A 16,491-nucleotide genomic window follows, 5' to 3' on the forward strand; every position below is an offset into this window, starting at 1 on the left:
AAATCATACAATCCCTCAGGTGACATTAAAACTAATTTTAGGTTCAATATTAAGAAGTGTGCATAGTGCACAAGTAGTCCGTCAAATAAAGTTTAATAATGTGTCCCTGGAGCACAAAAGCGGTCATAAGCAGCACAGGTATATTTGTAGCAATAGCCAACAATACATTGTATGGGTCAAAATGATCAACTTATGCCAAAAATCATTCGGATAGATCATGTTCCATGAAGATTTTGTAAATTTCCTACTGTAAATATCAAAACTTATTTTGATTAGTAATATGCATTGATAAGAACTTCATTTGGACAACTTTAAAGGCGATTCTCAATATTCAGATTTTTTGCTCCCTCAGATTCCAAAAATTGACCCTCATGATTGGTTTTGTGCTCCAGTGACAAATTCTTCTATCAGTATTCTTCAGAAATTCTTCTGAGGCGTCAGTAAATATGCTAATAGATCTGTATACAAAACATTTCATACCAAGTATAGTCAACATTTGAAGTGGATCAAAAAGTTAATCAAGTTGTCCAAACACAAACTGTGGATGGATCAAAACCTTGCAATGTTGTCCTAAAAACAAAATGTGTTATTTTACTTCTTTACTAGGGTAGTTTAAATCACATGAATGTGCACCAAGTTACTGTACAGCTTTGACATGACCATCAATAGCACTTTCTCACTCCCAGAAGTTGATTAAACCTACTTGTTAAAGACTCAGAGAATCACTGATTTTGCCTGAAGACCAAACACAAACGGCACGTACTCTGTTGCAGGTGTGATGGAAGTCAGACACGGTCCTCAGAGTCTGGTAGAGATGCTGAACAGCAGAGTAGAGGTTCTCCTTCAGTCTGGCCAAGTCCTCCAGCCACGGCTCCGCAGGCTTTCTCTCGCTGAGCGGAACAGTCTCCGCTAACGTGTGCATGACGTCCTCCGCGCGGCGAACCAGCGCCTGCTCACAAGACATACGGTCATACAGAAACTCAGCCAGTCATGTGGATTCTGTGCCGCTGGAAGATTGTATTAATACAGGTCAATACCATGTAGCCTTTCATTTCATTACACATCAGATATTGACCACATGAAATCAATCATAAGGTCTTATTCAACAGCCTGATGAAAACAGGACAAGATCACAGAAGCCAACTAATAACTTCTCGTTTCGTATATATATACTCCCTGATGGCTTGATAAAGCTGAGCTTTGGTTAAAGGGACACTTGTGTCTTGTCTTTAATCACTGACTCCCGGGTACCCGAAAGGTTTCTCTTCTTTGTGCATCCAGACAAACCTGACTTCAGATCTCGGTCTTAAGAGTTATATTCTAACAGTGTTTCTGTGAATCTGACCAAAGGTGTCTGAAGCAGTGATATCGGACTGAAGCACACTTTAGTTGAGGCAAACACTTAAAGCTGTGTTCAGCTGCACAACTAGAATTCATTTGATGGCATGTGAGAACGTAGAATGTGAAACAGCTCAGGCCAGTGTTGCCGCCTTGTGGACAAACTAATAAAAAAAATAAAAAGTATCAAAGTGCACATACACTCAGCTCACAAATTGTACGGACGCTTAGAAAACTCTAATTGTGCATGTACTATGCTGATGATACGTGTACTGTATGCGAGTGTAAAAGTGAACCACACGTTGGGTTTAATGGTCACATACCATTGCATGAGTGTATACTGAAGCCTCAAACTCCAGCCGGAGCTCTTCAGCTCTGTGCGCGTCTTTAGCCACTTCAATCCTGTAGAGCTGAACTTTCTCCCTGTGCAACGCAACCATCTGCTCCTGGATCTGAAATAAAGAGCAGAAGCCAACATCAAATAAACATTACCAGAACCATACCAGTCAACATTTGGGTACCAAAATCAAAAGCATCAATTATTATATTAATAACTAATTATATTCATATAGTAACATCTAGATCTTATTAGTGCAGATTAGACTCTTTAGATATTCATAATCTTGTCGATCCAACAACAAGATTTCGATTTCACATTTACAAATGCGTGTTTCCCGCGTAAAAATAAGGTGGCTTTGGTAATAACAAAAAGGGCAGAAGGGCTTATTGAAAAATTGAATTCCAGAAATACAGCTGTTTCCGTGGTAACCGCAGCAAACAAAGCAGCGCTCATTTAATCAAACCATAGCCAAAGTGTAAGCTATAAGGGATGTAACGATTCATTCAACTCACTTTTTTTTAACAAAATAAGATTGAAGACATTATACAGTAAATGAGGTGTCCTTTTATTAGGCTATTGCTGCACGTTTCTTTGTGAAATTTAAAATTTCAATTTAGTTTTGTTATTTCAAACAGACCCCAAATCAAATAAGTTACACAAAAAAAAAAAAAAAAAAAATAAGTCTCTTCATATAAACAAACTAAGGCTTTGTCTGTGCTCTTTCCATTTAAAATGAGGCAACCGCTGCATTTTAATCAATCCAAACAAAGATGCAGCGTACATGCAGCATTTACCGCTGTACACAAAGCAGCTGCGCTTATGAACACTACTGTAATATGCATCGTTCAGAGGCAAGATGAAAAAAAAAAAAAAAACACCATCTAAACTTTTCTAAAGACAGTCAGTTCCTCTAAGAGATGAGTACACAAACTCCTACTCCAGCTAGATCACGATTTGCTTGGCATCAACGGATTTGAATCGATTTTCAGCCGGCTCGTGGTTCGTTACATCCCTACAAGCCATCTCTCAATTCTTGCCTTTGTCCCCAATTTTAAAGGGGGCATATGACGTTGCTAAAAATAACATTGTGTATTTGGTGTAATGCAATGCGTTTCTGCGGTTTAAGATTCAAAAAGACATTTTCCACATACTGTACATTGTTGCGCCTCTATGATACGCCTTTCTGAAACGCATCGATTTTCACAAAGCTCATCATTCCGAGAAGCGAGGTGTGCTCCGATTGGCCAGCTATTCAGCGTGTTGTGATTGACCGAATACCTCAAGCGTGAGACGGAAATGTTACGCCCCTTACCGTATTGTGATGCCGTGTCCCGGCGCGGCGACACAACAGTAAAACCCCATTACAAACAAGGCATTGTTGCATCCAGTGGGGACATAATTACGGATTATAATGACTTATACTGTCTTTTTACACGGGCGGTGTTATGCAAATCTCCCCACACCGTGATGTAGACATGTGGGGGCGTGTTTAAACGAGGCATTTTAGGAGGTTGTGGACGAGTCTTAACTTATCTCTTTGGGTTTGAGACTTTAGTCTTTGCAACTTCAGGGATCTTATCTAGGCACAAACAGCTTGTAACACTCCAAAGAGAAAGGAAAACTTGAAATCACATCATATGACCCCTTTAAGACATGGTCTTCATTCATGTCTTTTCCCAAATCCTCAGTCTCAGCCTATATGTTTGTAGGAGACCATAAACATGGATTCTTTATTCCCTTCACCTTTAATTCCCATTTATGCATCTTTTACTGTGGTTAAAAATCTGTAGACAGTATACCTTTTTACTTGCCATAAAGCATTGCTAGCTTAACATTTTTTGCCCTACTTCGACCATCATAAAACACTACAGGTGTGAAGGGGTGGAGCTGGGTCTCCTGACCTGCTGGGCTTCTCGCTGCAGATGGAGGAGCTGCAGCTGGACATGGGCTCTGGAAAACACCTGCTGCCACAGCAACTCCACCTTCTCCACCGCTGCGGTTATCCTGACACACAGAGAAACACAGTCAGACATGGAGACAGCGGCTCTTCATCTCTGAAAGCTGAGGGACTCATGCAGACGCTCATACCGGTTGTAGTTGTGGAGCATCTCTAGCGAGGTGTGCGTGTAGAGGAGCGTTCCAGCCATTGTATGAAAACAGGGCTCATTCTCTGGGAAACGCAGCTTCTCCAACAAACCCTCGCAGTGCTTCAACAAGTCATCCAGACCAAGATCCCTAAATACACAAAGATTACAACTAGAGACAGAGCTGTCTGCTATAGTACATGTTGGATGTGGATTTCTGTACTGGGCTGGGAGATTTGACGATATCGTTTACATTGCATATCTGTGCAGAATGATGTGGGCAGGTCTGCTTAACTTACTGATAAAAACGCAGCATGTGAGGGAAGAAAAAAAAAGTCGTCAAAACATCCGTTTTGGTGAGGTATTAACCACAATACAATCGGTTTTGTCTTAAGTGAATGTAAACAGTCGAGAAGGAAATCTGTCAGTATACAGGATCAGTGCATTCGGTCTTAGTGACAGCAGCATAATATTCCTGCTGTGTCAATAATATTTATAAAACAAGACCAAAAAGAAAAACCACTCACTGCTCTTGACTGATTAACTTCAGCAGCTTTAATAAGAATCAGCACATATTAAATTCATACAGTGAAGGGACAGCACTTTTTTAGATTAAATGCAAGTACCAGTATTTCTGAAAAACTAATCTCTGCCATTTCACCACTGTTCTCCAGCAAAGCAAGGCTTATGCCCATGGTACTGTATGCTTTTTCTTTGCATAGATTTTGAGTTTTAATGCGCTCTGTTGGTCAATAGTCCAGACACATGCAATGAAACACATCAGCCTGTATGCGGCTACAAAATCTGCATTGTTTTCTCAATTCATGACACAACATGCGATAATACTGTTTGGAGCTGTGTGTGCAAAACCCTTTTCACTTACCCTTTCCTCATACAGTGAATAGTAACACTGACTATGAAGTGAACAATTCAGTGGGTTGGGACACACTATAGGATGAACCAGTTAAAGCATCCGGTGCGTTTGAAAACAAAAACTAAATCTGGATTCCCTTTAAGGCTTAAATTAAGTTATATGCATTATATTATATTTATATATTATAATTTACATTACACACATATACATGTGTGAATGTAGTTATAAATTGTGTTGTATTAAAGTTGAGTTAATTTGACTAGATAGTAAGTTGAATTACATTCATATTAGCTAGTCAAATGAACTCAACCTAATTTTAACAATGGTGCCTTTTTTTAAAATTGTGTTGTACATCTAATTTTTCACTTGATGCACATTAAGAAGTCAATACAAAATTTTAATATAATTGCTTTGATCATGCATTACACTAGCAGTAGGATTATATAAAATGTATAGTGTAAAATTAAATAAAAGTATTTAGTAAGCAAATTAAAATTACAAAAACATTCATCAGTTGGAACTTAATACTCAAGTAAAATTACAGAAGTATTTCATATTTAAATGCACATAAGTAAAACTGAAAAGGAGTACTCTGTGCATTTACTGGAGTATTACTTTATTTTTGGTATCTGTACTTTTACTCAAGCACTTGATGTGTACTTCATCCACCACAGGCCAGTACATGACAGGGTGGACAGACAGACCTAAAGATTGGGTTTGAGAGCTAAATCGGCTTTGTGTGCAGCAGTTCTTGTAAATCCCTGTAAGATTAGTGAACGGTATGTGCTGCAGTTTGATGAAGTTCAGAGCAGTACCTCCGGAGCTGCTGGAAGCGTGCCTGGTTCACACAGCAGAACTCCTGCAGCCGCTCCAGGTCTGCCGGCACGGGACGCTTGGCGAGCGTCTGCAGAGTCCAGATACAGGACGGCAGTCTGTTCACCACCGACAGAAACTCCTGCACGAACGCGTCGATCTCCTGCACAAACCAGAGCACGACACTCACACTAAACCAGAGTCCGCTTTAAAGGGGTCATGAACTGCCTCAGTTTTTTATTTTGTACTGTTCTGAGCTCCACTTATAATGTTAAAGACTTTTACATCAAAAAAACATCATAATTTAGAAGTAATTGGCTATTTTCTGTCCTGTTTGTAACCCCCTCATCAGAAGGCTCTGTTTGAATAGCTGTGGAGGATTGTAGACTCTGAAGTAAACTCACACTGCTGTGATTTAGGTCAAAAAACGCATAAATACTCAGTACATAAACAATCCGTTTACCAGACAAAGAAAGTGATCACAATGAAGTTACTCACTTGTGTTGCGACATTACTGTGGGACCCAATATATAGTCGCACAGCATCGTCTTTTAGTTTCAATCTTTCAGAAAATCCTGCGTCGAATTGTGCCTTGTTTAACGAATCCACGGTAAAATAAAATGAACTAAGGACTGGGTTCTTATGGATGTGGTCTGAATTTTCTTTAAAAATTAAAGTTCATTCTTTCATAACGTTGGGATCAGAAGGAAGGCAACACAAACCCTGTTTCCACAGCTTGTCACTGCACAGCTCCTCATCTTCAGAGCATCTTTATCGTATGGTTTCTGCTTATACTAAACAGGCAGTGGGTGGGGCTAAACAGGCAGTGGGTGGGGCTAAACAGGCAGTGGGTGGGGCTAAACAGGCAGTGGGTGGGGCTAAACAGGCAGTGGGTGGGGCTAAACAGGCAGTGGGTGGGGCTAGATTTGAAGGCAGATCGATTGAAGTGTGACAAAGTATCGCGAGAGCGATTCGAAAGAGTAAGCAGCAGTCTGCTCTTATCGTTCTCACGGTACTTTGTCATACTTCAATCGGTCTGCATCAAGTCAAACATACCTAGTGATGTACAATTGGTGGGCGGGGCTAAACTGGCAGCAATAGGTTTGTTTGAGATGAGCAAAATCTGTGCAGAACCGATCAACACGATGCATGCCGGTTAGAAAAGTGTTACATCCGTCTTGCTCTGATGTCATGCTGACGTGTGCCAAAAAACTCTGGCGACGGCGAGGCGGCTGTGTCGGATTGCTCTCCACCGACTGTGCTGATCAAAAGCATGATGGGAAACGACTGACGACAGCTTAATGCTCATTGGTTCAGACAAACGTGATACTGCATTCTCTTCTAAAGTTTTATTTTTTAAATCTGATTTCATGCGATCTTGTATTTAAATTATGCATTAATATTTCCAAACACTATGACAGTGCGATCTCTGTGCGAGATGTGATTGTCATTTCTATAATTTTAAATACGTTTGTATTAAAGTAGAAGTGGATAAATACACATTTCGTATGGAATTAAATAGCAAGCACTTTGAGTGTCTTGTTCATCATTTATATTCATTTAAAAGCAACAGAACTGAAATTCTCTCATGTTCATCAGCAGCACAGCATACGAGTGAGAATAACGTGATAGCTGCCTTTAATCTCGAAGGTATCGGTTCCACTTCGAGTGGGCAGAACTGTCTGTCTTGACTGTTTATTTCACTCCTCCGCCTACATTTCAGGCGAGGTGCATCTCAAACAAGCCTATTGTAAACTGGTGGGCGGGGCTAAAAAGGCACACTATTACATCAGAGTAGAACATTCCACAAGGCATAGTCCATTTTTAGACTAACAACAAAGTTTTGAGTTCTGAAACTTAAGGTCATTGTACGATTAAAGACATCCTTTATGTCAAAAGATCAAGGCAAGTTTGGTTTCTCAGTTCATGACCCCTTTAAAACCTTTAAAGTACCAAAAGAAACAAACCTGCCCAATCAATCTTAACCCGAGGAGCGCACCCTTACCAAAACCCACACACTCTGCTTAAAAGCTCAAAGAAGCCCGCATCAGATCTGAGAGACGATATAAAGTCCTGAATGAACCCATGAGAAAGAGCGGATGCTGGACAGTGCTGATGAGTGCACCAGAGACAGTGTGCTGCCCTTTCACATGCTAATGACCGCAGATGACCGTCCTCTGAAGCTTCTCCAGGATGACACACAATAGAGATGATGCGCTCATGAATACTCACTAATGAAACACACATCCGAGTCAGCGCACAACACACACGCTAAACATGCACATACTAAACAGTGAGCTGCTGAAGCTGTGAGGATCTGCTGGGGAAAAAAAAAAAAAAAAAAAAAAGTGTAGATAGAGTACGTCAAGCATTATCTAAGGCCATCAGGGCTGATCATGAGACCCTGCTGCGGCGTGACTGATCCATCCTGCTGCTGACGGAGTCCGAGAATCAAACACACACACACAGGACGCTATTATGCAACGTCTGGCTGCTCAGATCTGAATAAAGGCTGGAGGGGGGACAGGAACAGGCCATCACATGCATTCAGATGTCACACACACAATTATGTAGGGGTCTTTTCACTGGACTCTGAGCTTTTATTACTGAGCTTAGGGGATCATTTCTGTCCCCTAAACAAGCCTTTCTAGATTTAGACATTTTAAATCAAAACATTTAACATGCTTAGCAAATAAGCAAAAAAAATTCCTACCTTAACAAAGGCAACCCAGCTCTTATGGCAGTATATGAGGTATCCACCCAAACTAGACGGTAACTGGCTTCTGTCGATGTAGTTGGAAAGCTCAAAAACCTCTTTGAGGAAGATGCGCTGTCCACAAAAAACAACAGACATTAGAGCTCAACGTTAAAACCAACCGCTACAACACAAAGTACAGCTCTGAAGTCAGGGATAGGGAATTGATTTCGTAATTCAGTTACGGTTCACAAGTTCTCAATTGTCAGTTAATATGCACAATTTATTCTGCAATATTTCAGAGACGGGTAATTTCAGATTTTCAACATGGTACTAAAAAAAAAAAAAAGCTGTAGTTCTCAATGGGACAAAAGGATAAACAAATTACTGAAACATTCCAATTTAAAATTATTAATATTCAAAAGGCAATCTAAATGTATACATTTAATAAAATAAAGTTCATCAGTTAAGATAATGAACATGTATACAAACACGTTAAATGCAAACTTGTTTTTTTCCCCTCGGTTACTATGGTTTTTATTGAAGAGAACAGTTCGTATGTTATGGTCTGAGGTTTTGAATTATTGTGTTGGACAACAGACGGCCCTCGTGTTAAGCACTTCTGTAAACTACAGCAAACCCTTTCACTCAATAACACCAGCTCAAACCATTATATACACACATTTAAAACTCACCTGTATTGTACAGTAACATTTAAACTACATATAATTAGGTTTCATGAAACCACAATTCACAATAAGTTAAATCTAAACATTAAGGAAAATTAAGTGAAATGAGAAAGATGTGATTTCTCGGTCAGAGCCAGTCTCAATATGCTTGTTTTAATGGTGGCCGTCATAACTCATGTTCATGATAGATTTATTCAGATACACTCCTCAAGAGTACTTTTCTAGCCAACTAAAAGCTTAAGAGTGCTGACACGAGCAGAAACCCTGATCAACAGATTACAGGATTCGTTCCAGTAAGCGGTTCGGTGTCTTTAAACACCGCCTCACGTTCATTCACTTTGTGGTTTTTGGCGATTCTCGTTATTCAAACTCAGTGATTCAAAAGTTCACAAAGGTGGGGAAAAACCTATATTGTGCCCATTGGGACGGAGCAGAGGTGTGGAACACGCAGAAGAGAAGGTCTTGGCCCTTCATTCAGAGGCGTTACTCACTTTGAAGAGGACAGGTCTGTGCTGCTTGGAGCCGCTCTGTGTCAGGAGCTTCCCCAGCTGCTTCAGGACATCTTTCTTCTTTGGTTGAACAATATACACCGAGTGGATGATCCTTCTGGAAAACTACAGAACACAGGACAGTACAGCAGACGCTCTGTAGGCTCAGGACAGCTCAGGGACTCTGTAATGCGGGCCTGTGAGTTTCCTTTGTCTATGTTAAGGACAACGGCTGCCCACAAGCCTCCATTATTAGATAAGAGCAGACATGTGACGACAGCAGGCATGTGATCCTCAGCTCTCGGCCTGCGCCGTCTCAAGACCTCAGCCTCGTCGCAAGCGCAAAACTAGAGCCTCACAAGACGCGGAGGAAGAGCTCACCCAAACATCCAGCATACAGACTCGGTCATGAGATAAAACGGGCGTCTATAAATCGCCATACACTAAAGCAGATGGACATTTCCGCTGTCAATCTCCTAAACAAAGTCCATCTGATTTAAACAGAAATGAAGTTCGCTAAACAGATATAGCTCCAGAAACTCATTTGCTCGCATGTTAAATTTTGGCACATGAAGCTGCATCACGCCTGGTTTGACGTCAATGATGGAAACAGCATTCACTGATAATCTCTCCCTGTGCGGAGCTCACAAGGCCCATTTACAGTCATGTTTTGAAACCAATTATACAATCATCACAGTCCCATGACAGACAACTAATAGTTCAGCCCTGCTGGTAGATTCAGTAACCTCAACAAAAAGCTCCTTTCTTCAATTGACGGCCATTCAACAAGTCTGAATTGACAATCTTTTGCAAGAAACATTCAAATATTGCATTATAATAGATGTTTTCTTGTCTGATATTCTGTGGAGGCTCTTAAAAGGGTGATAGATTTTAAAGTGTTTCTTCTAGGGATGTCACAATTCTCAATATAACATCGAACCGTTCGGTATGACATCCACGGTTCAAAATGCGCTTGTGAATTGCGGTTTTTCGTTTAAATATCTGTGTTTTATTTCTCTCAGAATGGGCTGTGCATCTGCGAGTTCAGATTCAGAGGATGCTTCTATTTGAAAAAGCAACACACGCCGAGCATCTTCCCTTGTAATGACATGCAATAAGCCCTTCTAAACCTGTTGTGCAACTAAAGAGAACATTATAGCTCAATTTCGGCCTCCAACGATTATGAAAATGCAATAGAGATAATACGATTATTGCGCACCATTCTGCCTCCCTTTCCAGCAGTGCGCTGTCATTCCTCCATAAAAGATCAATTTCACATGCAAATCAGTAAAATAATGTAATGTGGTTTTTGCTAAATTTATTGAAGTATATTAGATTTATTCATGTTTGGAGAAAAAAAAAAAAAAAATCTGAGTAAAAGGACTTTTGTAGTTTTAATAAGAAACAAAGAAAATTAAATTCTTACAGTGAAGACTGCTTTTTTATTTTACATTATGATTATTCATTAACGGCTTGAGACTTCGATTAAATTAGTCTAGTATTAGTTTGTGATATTGACACGGGTGACGAGTTATGAAACTACTATTGTATCAAACATTGATATCAAAGACCTTTATTATTAAACAAAATAGTCATAATGCCCATCCCTAACATCGTCATACACAACCATAACTGGGGATTTCATAAACATGAGCGCAAATTAATTTTTATTTTTGCGAGAAATCTGGAGAACGGTTGTAAAAGAATAAGTGCCAATTTCCAGACAGCGTTGTATTGTCACAATAGCACATCTAAATGAACCATGTGTTCAGTATTACCTGCACCCAAACACAGCAGTTTATTGGTCAACAAAAGCCTGCAGAATGACAAAAGGCATCGTTTTGTTGACTGGCTTTTGACGGCTACAGGGCTTCGGTTAAAACTCTGCATTGAAGCAGCTGAAGTTTTGGACTGAAGTGCACTGTATGAAGTCTCTGAAGGACAGCATGCAACGTGACATTATCACCAACCACTCCATTTTATTTTCTTAGAGCTCTTCTGTGTCACCAAAGAGTGATCAAGGCCTGGTACGAGGACGATATCTAGAGCTATAAACACAATGACTTGTCCCTTAGACACACAGAGGGAATAAACATGAACACGCTGCTCTTTCAGCACACAGCTAGTGTCAGTCACAGCACACTGTTGGATTAATAGTGTAGTACACGAACACGGCGAGCCGATCAAACCGGTTGAAAACAGAACAAAAATCATTAACCCCGTCATCTCCTCCTGCACATATAGAGACACCAAATGATACTTCTAGAAAAGCCAGAATGACACTACGAGAGAGAGAATAACGCAATGAATACCTCCAACAACAGGAGAGTTTCAGCGATAAAGCGTGCGATGGCGAGGCTGGCCTGCCTCAAATCAACAACCACAGACAGCAGGCTCTCCTCGCCTCTTATGCTGCCAACAGAAAAACACAGGACAGCGGTGAGGAAAATACCAAACACAAAACAGCATTCAAAACACAGTGCAGCTACAAAGAGACATGCCCTGATTCTGTGAAACACAAGACCTGGCAGAAAGTCCAAGCTGCTGCATACAGTAGTGATCAGGGGACGTCAAGAGTTTGAGAAGAGCATCAGAGGCTCACGTGTTCGATGTTATCAGGGACGGTTCAACTAAACGTTAAGAGTCGGTCTGTTCTAAACCTGTGTAACTTCAGTTTCTTCTATGAGACCAGGACATTTTGAAGGATTTGGGTTCATTTGTTTTTCGGAACTACTGACTTCCATTATAAAGGAATGGAAAATAATTTAAAACCACTGAATTTTAAAGATTTTTCCATAGAAAAAAAAAGTCATACAGGTTGGAAGAGCATGAGGGTGATGACTGAACGATCATTTTTTCTGTGAACAAAATTCCCTTTAAGAATTTAACGACAATAAATGTCTTCAGTGTTAAAGAAATAGTTCACCCAAAAATTAAACCGTCCTCCCCCTCAGTTCATCAGAGATCAGGATGAGTGTGTTTCTTCATCAGGTTTGTAGAAATGTGTCTCTGCATCAGTGTCTCAGCAATGGATGCTCTGCAGTGAATGGGTGCCGTCAGAATGAGAGTCCAAACAGCTGATAAAAACATCACAATAATCCACAGCACTCCAGTCCATCAGTTAACATCTGGAGAAGACAAAAGCTGAAACTAATCCAGCATTAAGACGTTTTTAAATCGAAACACGAGTCCATAATCCATAACTCTTCCTCCAGTGAATATTTTATCAGCTGTTTGGATTCACTGCAGAAAATTATTTTGTGAGCAAGTGATGTAACGTCAAATTCATTCCCAATTAAAAATAAACTCATCTACTTGGTCCTACACAAAGACCACCATGCTGCATAAAAAAAAAAAAAAAAAAGTTTGATCTTAATGCTAAAAACCATTGATCCTGATGAGTTTTGTAATTATGGAGAGCTAAATGGGACAAACGGATTTGCGATTTACATGCTTTGTCGTTTAGGGAGCTCCGCAGCATGAACCGGCCCCCGTTCTCATTATATGGAAAAGAGCAGCTTGCAGATTCTTCAAGACTTGTTTCCCACACGTTTGGACTGAGTGAAGGCAGAGAGCGTCATACTTGTGCAGGCGCAGACAGTAGTGTATGAAGTGAGACACCTCCTCTGTGCTGAGCTCCTCTGGGAGTTTACCCTGAGCCTCGGCTGGAAACACCACCAGAGGACAGCCGTGCTGGTCAAACGCACCTGTGGACACAGAGCCCCGTCAGAGCGAGCCGACACACAGCGAGCGAGCGGCTGACCGCAGCTCTTACCGGGGAAGATGACCGCTCCGGAGCGCAGCAGGTGATCTGAGGGCAGGGGAGCAGCGGAGGCCTGGAGCTCTGAAACAACACACAGTCTCTAGAGCTGCATCTCTACACACGTCTCTAACCAACACCTACGGAAGCACTCGTCCACCACGGAATAAAAATAAAGGCAACTGTGAGTTTACATCTCACAACGCTGACTTTCTCTCAGAATTGTGTCAAACTCGCAATTCTGACCTTTTTCCCCTCAGAATTAAGATATTCTGGCAATTATGAGAAATAAAGTCAGAATTGCAAGATATGAACAATTTGGACTTTTTCCTCAGAACTGTGAGATGTAAATTGCAAATTATAAAGTCCAGTTCTGATGAGAAAAAAAGACTGACGTTCTCAGAACTGCGAGTTTCTCACAATTCTGTGTTTATTTGTATAGCGTTTTTCACAATGCTAATCATTGCAAAGCAGCTTTACAGAAATTAAGGTTTCTACATTATATTTAGTAATAGCTTATCAGTGGTGACTTGAGGCGAGACACTGCAGGTGAATCGGGTAAAAATAATAAATCGCCTCACTTAACCAGCTGATTGATTACACGGATAATTGCAAACTTTTTTGTATTACAAGTTCTCTTAAATGTTAGGTTTAGATATGCAAATGACTCATTTAATGAAATATGCACTAATTTGCATAAATTTCTAGTACAAAAACCCAAACACTGGATGTCGGTTTCAAAATTCTTGTTTAATTTTTTGATATTAAAGAATTGAGCATCTCATTTGTCTCACTCCATAATTCAGAAAATGCTTAGAACGAACAGAAAACACTATTTTCACAATTTTGTGGGGGGATTAAAATGTTGTATATAAGTCAAGAAAACTATGAACAAGTCCCCTGTAAAAACCTTCAGGATATCGACAGGGATGAGAGCAGTTTGGTGTAAGTGCTGCTGAAGCGCAGGTTTATGGCTCGGTGCAGAGAAAAAACCGTCTTTAAAAACATGTATTGCAATTGAAATCTATTGACACCGATAGATAAAGTGCTAGAAGAGGAGAAGAAGAAAAAACACCACTATGAAAAACCAAACAGCCCAAATTCTCCGACTCGACAGGTGCATGAAGCAGTGCTTCTGCCGGTGTCCCCCCGGCGAGGTTACATCACGCGATTTGGACTTCACTTCTCAGGATTGCGAGTTTATATCACACAGAAGCCAGAACTGCGAGATGTAAAGCCGCAATGACCTGTTTTTGTGTTTTATTCAGTGTCGGAGGCACAACAGAGTCAGTTAAAGTGCCTCAGCGCTAACGTTACAGACTCCTAACCGTCGCTTACCTGCGTTCATCTTCACCGGAGTCTCTCTTCTGCCGCCGGTGTTTCCATAATAACTCCTCTGGGAACTTTATAACAAACTTACTCTGCAGCGGCACCGGGAGACGGTCAGAACCGGGACAAGCGCTAGAGTTTCCGCCATGTTGAGCCCATTCCGCGCGCATCACACGGCTGACTGACCCGCAGCCGCGCGGAGCTCATTTATAATGCACCGCTGGTGGGCGGGGCCACCGCAAACGCCCCGCCCACAAACACATTCACGCCAAACTTTCTCATCATAAAAACAGCTCTCGACAGGAAAAGCAACTTTAGCCTATACGGTTTAATTACAAATTAATTTAAGTGAGTAGGACTGATCTGACGTTTCCTGCCTTTTACATTTTCAACTTTGCTGATCTTACGTACAGTTAATTAGCAAGTAAAAGTTATACAAACAAATCCTTCTGTAATAACTTTAGTTGAGAACTGATGCAGGCTGACATTTCTGCCCTTGTGCTGAAAAACTCACTCTGAAGAAATCATCATCCTGATCATTTCACTATCCCCAGACAAAAAAAAAAAGTCAGAAATCAGAAAAGGGCTTTATTATTACCAGGTATGTTTACACACACAAGGAGCTTCCAGTGCAGAAGAAGATATACAGATATAGTGTAAACACAGCCTACTGCACCATACACAGGAATAACACAGTGGAGATGGAATATAACACTAATATAAGAAAAACAGACAATTAAATAATGCACTATACAGAAGCAGAAATAGAGAGACAAACATGTAATTGTTTAAATGAACCTACATGTTATTTACTGTCATGTCTCTTGGTATAACGTATTCCTGTTTACATTTGACCCAAATATGGAGCAAATTTCCAAATAGGTGCTTCACACCCACATGATGCTGAAGGCATCCAGTCCGACCAGGAGAATCAGCTCTTCAGAAACACACTCGGATCCTGTTACAGAGAACAAACGCCTGTCAGAAGGTTTCACGTCGCAGCTGCTGTCTTTGCCTTCCAGCAGAAGAGCTGACGGATCGAGTCCTGGGGCCTGTACCATGATGGTGGCTGAACAAACTCAGGGTTACAGGATTAGTTTTGAGTTGACAAAACCAAACCACTCCAATTCGGCTTTGTTGGTGCCATGAAGCTGATCATCAACTTTCTCTGTCAACTCAGGATTGATCCTGAGTTAATGGAGCGTGTGCACATGAAAGTGTGACATCAGTAATGAGCAGCCAATCACATGCCTTAAAACTATGATTCCCTTCTTGTGAGAGAGTCAGTGCGAAGATTAAAAGATTGAACAATATGAAGAATTTAAGCACATTTACACAGCACGATCATGAAACGATCTATCCATGAAAGAGGAAAACTTAAAGAAAACATCTTACCATATAAGTGCAAGTAAAAGTTTTATAGGTATAAAAACAATCTAAGCTCATATGTAGTCATGTTTAAAGCTATTGATTCTTAAACATATATTGCATATTATCTATATGTTTACATTGATTTTAAATAAAAGCTTAATTACTATTAAACTAAGCTGGCTTGTGCAATAGATTAAGGGTATATTATTTATATAAATAATATAAAATAATTATAAAATATAATCATCTCTAAAAATCAATGACTTTATCTTTAAAAATGTTTTACTATGTAGCGTCCTTTAATTTGGATTAAGAGAAACTGGAGAAGTAGCTTTATTGCGTCAGAGGTGTCACTTTGCTTGCAGTTGATTGGTCAAATTTAAATTTTAGCTCTCTAAACCAGACCATAAGCTGCCCCGGAGCAGGTTAGCTGTGAAGCTTAAGTTACTATGGCGATGAACACTGCTAAATGCCAAACCACTTTCATGGTACCTAAAACCCAGAGCTGGCGCAAACTAAACTGAAACTTACCTGGCTAGCAGCTAAACCGGCTTCATGGTACAGGCCCCTGATGCCGTGTCTTTCACTGACGCAAGAGCATTCGTAAACCTGCTCTGTTTTTGTCCAAACTTTTATTTATGTTTGTCCACTTTAATTGGCTTTGATGCACAAGTGTGCACTTTCAAATCATACATTTGCAAATTGTACAT

At 40.4% G+C, this 16,491-nt stretch overlaps 1 protein-coding gene across 1 annotated transcript in view; it reads right to left on the reverse strand.

The window, feature by feature from the left end:
- The window catches only part of LOC131527461 (uncharacterized), a 32,475-nt gene extending 17,888 nt beyond the window's left edge, over positions 1-14,587 (reverse strand). The window contains exons 1-11 of the mRNA XM_058756573.1: positions 14,420-14,587; positions 13,097-13,165; positions 12,905-13,028; positions 11,634-11,733; positions 9,325-9,447; positions 8,163-8,279; positions 5,452-5,612; positions 3,767-3,913; positions 3,580-3,682; positions 1,662-1,790; positions 764-949 (exon numbers count right to left, since the gene is read on the reverse strand). Of these exons, the coding sequence (XP_058612556.1) occupies positions 764-949; positions 1,662-1,790; positions 3,580-3,682; positions 3,767-3,913; positions 5,452-5,612; positions 8,163-8,279; positions 9,325-9,447; positions 11,634-11,733; positions 12,905-13,028; positions 13,097-13,165; positions 14,420-14,429 (1,269 nt within the window). The 5' untranslated portion in view covers positions 14,430-14,587. The remainder of the gene's footprint in view (positions 1-763; positions 950-1,661; positions 1,791-3,579; positions 3,683-3,766; positions 3,914-5,451; positions 5,613-8,162; positions 8,280-9,324; positions 9,448-11,633; positions 11,734-12,904; positions 13,029-13,096; positions 13,166-14,419) is intronic.
- Between the last annotated feature and the right edge of the window lie 1,904 nt (positions 14,588-16,491).

The sequence above is a fragment of the Onychostoma macrolepis genome, chromosome 20 (assembly GCF_012432095.1).
Source record: "Onychostoma macrolepis isolate SWU-2019 chromosome 20, ASM1243209v1, whole genome shotgun sequence".
In the NCBI taxonomy this organism is placed as follows: domain Eukaryota; kingdom Metazoa; phylum Chordata; class Actinopteri; order Cypriniformes; family Cyprinidae; genus Onychostoma; species Onychostoma macrolepis.